The sequence below is a fragment of the Chanos chanos genome, chromosome 4 (genome assembly GCF_902362185.1).
Source record: "Chanos chanos chromosome 4, fChaCha1.1, whole genome shotgun sequence".
Lineage (NCBI taxonomy): Eukaryota > Metazoa > Chordata > Actinopteri > Gonorynchiformes > Chanidae > Chanos > Chanos chanos.
The window spans coordinates 17,035,927-17,041,926 of NC_044498.1; the positions used below are offsets into that span (position 1 = coordinate 17,035,927).

General features: G+C 43.7%; 1 protein-coding gene across 4 annotated transcripts in view; it reads left to right on the plus strand.

The window, feature by feature from the left end:
* Positions 1-6,000, plus strand: part of fryl (furry homolog, like) — a 72,061-nt gene extending 66,061 nt beyond the window's left edge. For all 4 annotated transcript variants that reach the window (XM_030770994.1, XM_030770991.1, XM_030770992.1 and 1 more), the window contains 4 exons: positions 643-711; positions 3,242-3,352; positions 4,193-4,386; positions 4,729-6,000. In XM_030770994.1, the coding sequence (XP_030626854.1) occupies positions 643-711; positions 3,242-3,352; positions 4,193-4,386; positions 4,729-5,035 (681 nt within the window). In that variant the 3' untranslated portion in view covers positions 5,036-6,000. The remainder of the gene's footprint in view (positions 1-642; positions 712-3,241; positions 3,353-4,192; positions 4,387-4,728) is intronic.

Below are 6,000 nucleotides of genomic sequence, written 5' to 3' on the forward strand. Positions count from 1 at the left end.
CTGATTGGTTGAATAGAGAGAGACAATAAGCTGACGGTGCAGGAAGATGAATAGGACCCCGGTGTGTCATGCAGTCACTGTGGAGAGTAACAGTTAAATCACAGAATGACGTGAGCACGTCAGCCACGTGCCAACAGAAGCTACACGCAAAATCAGGGGCCCTCCCCCTGAGTGGGGCTTCTAAAAATAGCCATGCCAGAACACTAAATCAGTTATCTGGGAGGACAGTATGGGGAATGCGGGTGGGAAGTGGGCTGATGGGATTGTGGAGGACTCAGAGACTGTAATTGGATGAGATACAGGCACCATCTCTAGAGTATTGAGCCAAGTCCCATTCCACTAAAGCCAGACCCTCTTTAATTCGCTAAGTACTCCTCTCTTATTAAATTTACCCTCCCACACACACACACACACACACACACACACACAGAGTCATCTTGCGTCATAGAGAAGACCAGGCAGTTGTGTTCTAATGGAAAGGTGTGCAGCTTCAGTTCTAAAACACACACGTTTCCCCAACTCATACATGTTCCACTTTGAATATTTGAATGAATGTGAATTTTTGAATGTCTCTTGGTCTTTACTTCAATGATGTCTGTTCTGCCTGTTAGTAAGTCTTTGTGTGTTTCTCCTTCCCTTCAGTGGTTGGATAACTGCAGGAAGACATTTGGAGATAAAGACAGCAGTCACCGCCTTAGCACACAGGCTCAGGTAATGCACACCCTTCTGCCTATCTACAGGGACTCTGTGTATGTGTGTGTGTAACTGTGTGTGTATGTGTGTGTGAGACTGTGTGCGTGTGTGTGTATGTGTGTGCCTAATTTTTGTGTGTGTGTTTACTGTTATCAGAGGAGCAGTTGCCCAGATATAAAAACAACACCCATCTATCTGTGTTTTTCCTTTCTTTTCTTGTGGTTGTTTTTGTTGTTTTGCTGTCATATTGTGTGGAGCTCAGGCCAAGCCCCCTGCTGTCAGCTCTGCTCTGGTTCACAGGGTGTGTGAGGACTGTCTGTGAGACACACACATCACACTGCTGACTGTTAGCAGCACTGTTTTATGTTGTTTATGTTGAGAGGAGGAAGAGCAAGAGAGCCAAAACAATTCATAAACAAATCTTAGAGAAGAAAAAGTGAAACGGCAAGCCTTCTCAAGGACAGCCCAAGGACGCGCTAATGTAAAGGGTTTTCATCTTCTTCCTAATTGACATACGTACCAGCTGACTTTAGCAAATCCCTGTGTGTTCCAGTAGACTAGCTTTGTGACTGTTATTCTACTCCATGTGATTATGCATTTCACCTGACGTTTAAAGGTTATGTGAGGGTTACATATTCGTTGTTATGTTACTGGCATTGTAAGAGTTCAGTAACAAATCCATGAGAAAAGCTGCACCCCAGACTAATGACTTGGCCTGACCGAGGAGCCTTTTAATTGCCCTTCCCTTCCTATTGTCCTCTCTCTGTTTTCTTTTTCATTGTTTCTGCAGTATTCTTTTTTTTTCCCCCCCATTCAGCTGGTCCTTTGTCTCTTTCTGTCACTGCCAACCCCTCCTTTTTCTCCCTTTATCCTACCATTTTTCTCAATGAATGTCACAATTAGGTCTTTTCTTCAGCGTGAGAGATGACTGCTCCTAACCTCTTGTCCTTGCATTCTGTCAGCATAGTGTAACTTGTCCTGACTTTGTCTGGCCTCAGTTTTTCCTGCCTTACTTCTGCGTCATTTGTTCTCCCAACATTCGGTCTAACTGTTGCCCCCCCCCCCTCACACACACACACACACACACACACACACACACACACACACATGATGTGCAGCTTTTGCATTAGGATGGACCTGTAATTTAACGATGAACCCTGTTATTAAACTGTTAGGAGTAAAGAAAATGGAACTGTGATCCAGGTTATAGAGTATTTCTTTCCTCTGTTTGCATGGCTGCGGCAATTTTTTTTTTGTTTGTTTGATCTTCTCTCTGAGTCACTGATACAGATGATACAACTGTGTTTATCTCTCTCTCTCTTTCAATCTATCTATCTATTTATCTGTCTGTCTGTCTGACTATCTCTTTATCTACCTGTCTATATCTGTCTGTCTGTTTATCATGTGGTTTGGGGCTGGTGAGCTGACTAATTTTCGGTCTTTCTCTCCATCTCTTGTGTTTTTTTTTGTTTGTTTGTTTGTTTGTTGTTTTTTGTTTTGGTTTTGTGACCTGCTCTCCCTCTTGCTTAGCAAATGGAGTTTCTAGCAGTAAGTGGTTCTCGTATTCTAGACCCATCGTTAATCATCTTAATCATGTCGCCGCGCTCCACACACTCTGCCCATCTCTGCCATTCTTTACAATTATGAAACTCTACATACTTTCTTTTAATGGATTTGTAAGCAGAAATATCTTTACGGTCAGTCCATACCAAGTATAACTCTGGACAGTCTCTGCCCTGTGTCTCTTAACAATGCTTCAGTTCCAGTAGTAACCTTTCAACAGTATGCAAGTGATCTGCTTCACTTACTACGCTGCCTTAAATGAATATTCATCTCAAAATTAATTTAACCTTGCCTACCTTCTTAATGAAAACGACAGTAAAAAAAAGACAGTACAAATTTGATGTTCCAAAACCAAATCTGAAAAATGGTAATTGATAGGGATGTGTCTCTGGGTCACAGAGTGGAGGACAGAGAAAGCAATCAGACTCTTTTCTTTTGCTCATCCCCTCATCCTGCATGTTCATCACTTCATTTCCCCATCCTTTCCTGAAGTGACACAGAATTCCGGATCATTCCGGTAAATCAGATCTACTGACAAATGATCCAACAACAGCTGTTATAAGAAGGCTGCAAGAGAGAATACAAAGAACAAAACATTGCATACCTGTAATTCTTCATTAGTGTCCTTGAGGGTTAGCGACCATGCCTGGTCAATACAGACCAGGCAACAGCGGTCAGCAGCGACCAATGGAACGGCCACTCCGGGTCTTATTAACCCTTTCATCTCTTCCTCCCTCAACCCTAACCCAGGACATCCTTTTATCCATCTGTGTTTGTGTCTGGCGTCGTGTGACCATGCTAAATATAAAGCTGAGTAAGACTGAAGTGCATTCAAATAATCTTACGTTCTTCTCTCTCTCTCTCTCTCTCTCTCTCTCTCTCTCTCTCTCTCTCTCTCTCTCTCTCTCTCTCTCTCTTTCTCTCTCTCTCTCTCTCTCTCTCTCTCTCTCTCTCTCTCTCTCTCTCTGTCTCTGTCTCTGGCCAGGAACTGGAATTATGTCGGCGGTTGTATAAGTTGCATTTCCAGCTGCTGCTGTTATTTCAAGCCTACTGTAAGCTCATCAGCAGAGTGGACACCATCAAAAGAGAAGCTGAGGTACCAGCGAGCAAACACACATCTGTGTATGTGTGTCTCCCCACTGTCTATAATCAGCCATAAGCTTGGTCTTAATGACAGTGCTGTGGCTTGTTTTAAGTGAATTTGGCCGGTAATGTGGAGACACACATCCAAGAACATCTTTGTTTGGCCATACTGCCTATATGCTGCCTGTGTCTTGGATTTCGCAAACACACACACACACACATTTAGAACAGATTTAGCAGTGTTGTATGCCACTACAGGGCTTTGGGGAGGGGGGTCTCCTTTGTGTTGTATGTAAATGGGCTTCAGGTTGGTTCTTAAGAACCAACACGCAAACTCATTCATACCGATTTAGTTAAATGGGCTAAAAACCTACATAAATCCTTGTATCTCTCTCACACGCACATACATACAAACACACAAAACAATTTGCTTTCACCGCATCACAATAGCCTCAGTGGAACCACAGACACAAACACACATGGGTTTAATGAGATTAACTGTACCCACACACACAGAGTCTGTCTCTGTCAGTCTTGTTGTATGTGGATGTGAGGGATGACTTAGCTCAGTACCTTTAGTGGAGACGTAACTCGATTACGTTCACTGAGGAAGATCCGTCGCCGGCAGGGCCACAATCACCCATTCAGCTAATTGCCCATCAATACTAACATGCTTAATCTGCTTTATAGAGTTGAAGTAAATACAGTGAGAGAATGTGATTGTGTACGTTCGTTTGTGGATGTACATCAGAAATTGAGCGGAGTGTGTGAAAATTGAAAGAAAGATAATTTTTTTTTCTTTTTGCTCTGCAAAAAATTTTTATTGTTAAATTCCAGCCTTTGTGTCTATTAGGTGACCAACATGTCAGAGGAGTTGGCCATTTTGGAAAGCTGTCTTAAAGAGGCGGAGTCAATCAGTGATGGACAGGAGGAGGTGGGCGTGTCTGAGGCGGTGCAGTCCAGCACTGAGACGGCGATTCACTCTTTGATCGAGAGTCTGAGAGCACGAGACTTCAGTTCTGCTCTCACTCAAGTCAAAGCTTTCAGGTAAAAACATCGACAGACACGTGCACAACTGAATGTTCAAATGCTTAGAAGAGAATCGGAATCGTCTGCTGGGTTTTGGATGCTCCAGGATGCAGACGTCCTCAGAATGAAATGACTGTAATCTGTCGTTCCTGCGTGACCATTAGTCTGTCTGATATCATCTGTTTGTTGATCTTCTCTGCTTATCTGGGTTTCTAATGAATTAACTCACTAAATAAATTTGCCTCTGCCTTCCTGTGTCCTTAATTCTCCCCGAATCTTCCTGCTCCTCTCTTCTCGTCCTGTCTCTACGTCTCTCTCACCTTTTCCCCTCTCTGTTTTATCTTTCCATCCGTATCCCAGGTGCCTTTGGCCAAACGACATTTTTGGCAGCGAGAAGGACGATGCCGTCCAGACGCTGCTGCACATCTACTTCCGTCACCAGACGCTGGGCCAGACGGGCTGCCTGGCCGTGGTGGGGCCCAGCCGGGATCTCTCTCAGGCAAGCGCCCGGCTCATGGAGCTCAACCTGCAGATCCGCGAAGCCCTTCACCGGGCCCAGGCGTGCCCTCCCCAAACCCAAACACAGACTCAAACACAGACCCGCATCCAAACTCAAACTCAGACGCAAATCGACACCCAGAGCAGTGTCCTCAGCACCGGCCTGTGAGGAACCTCCAGGCCTACACTTCACTGAAACAGGGATTGGACCCTCTCCTCTCCCCCCAGGCTACCCTCAGAGAAGGCGTGAAGAGGAGTAACCAGGGGGTTTAGAGGACTGCGAACACTTCACCTCAGAGGGCTAAAAGAGGAAGTGTGGAAATAATTATGACACCAATACATCAAATCCTCCATTTTTTTTTTTTTTTTTTAAATTTCCTTTTTCCTCTTGCTCGCTAAAATAAGCCTACTAAGCCAAAATTCAACTGCAAAGTCATTGCAACTGAGGACAACAGATCAACAGTGAATTATGTGCAGGAGGGACACTGGGCGATGATGATGCTAAACTGGAAGCTTTTTGGCGGAATGACCTATGACCTCTGGGATGTCCTTAAAATAACCTGTAGTCTGTCTCAGTTCCATTCAGTACTGGGGAAGACAATGGATTTAGTATGGTGTGTTACTTTGAGACAATGTTAGACTGAGAGCATTGGTATTGGCAGTTTGTTTTGGTTGAGAGGCGGGACTTCTGTTATGTTGTACTCATCAAGCGAAAAAGTATAAAACGAAAAATATAAGAAAAAAAAAAGGATTCATAAGCATGCTTAAACGAGAAAAAGCACTGCAAGAAATATTTTTGAGAAATGTATTTTTATTAGAGCTAACATCTTAGGTTGTAAAAGTTAGGATATTTAAGATGTAATTGTAACCTGAGGGTCCAACCCTCGGGCTCTGTATAAAAAGAAATTTATCTGTTAACTTTATTGACCTGCATCTGGGAGGAACTTTAGCTTTCACTGGCTCGCTCTAACAAATCTCTCACTCTGTAACCAAATAAGTAGCTGCCTGTAGAAATAGACTTCTGTTTAAGCGTGTGGAGGGATGTGTGTGTGTGTTTGTGTTTGTGTGTGTGTGTGTGGTTTCACAATTAAAGATATTTCTGCACACATTGTCACACTCACACACACACACACA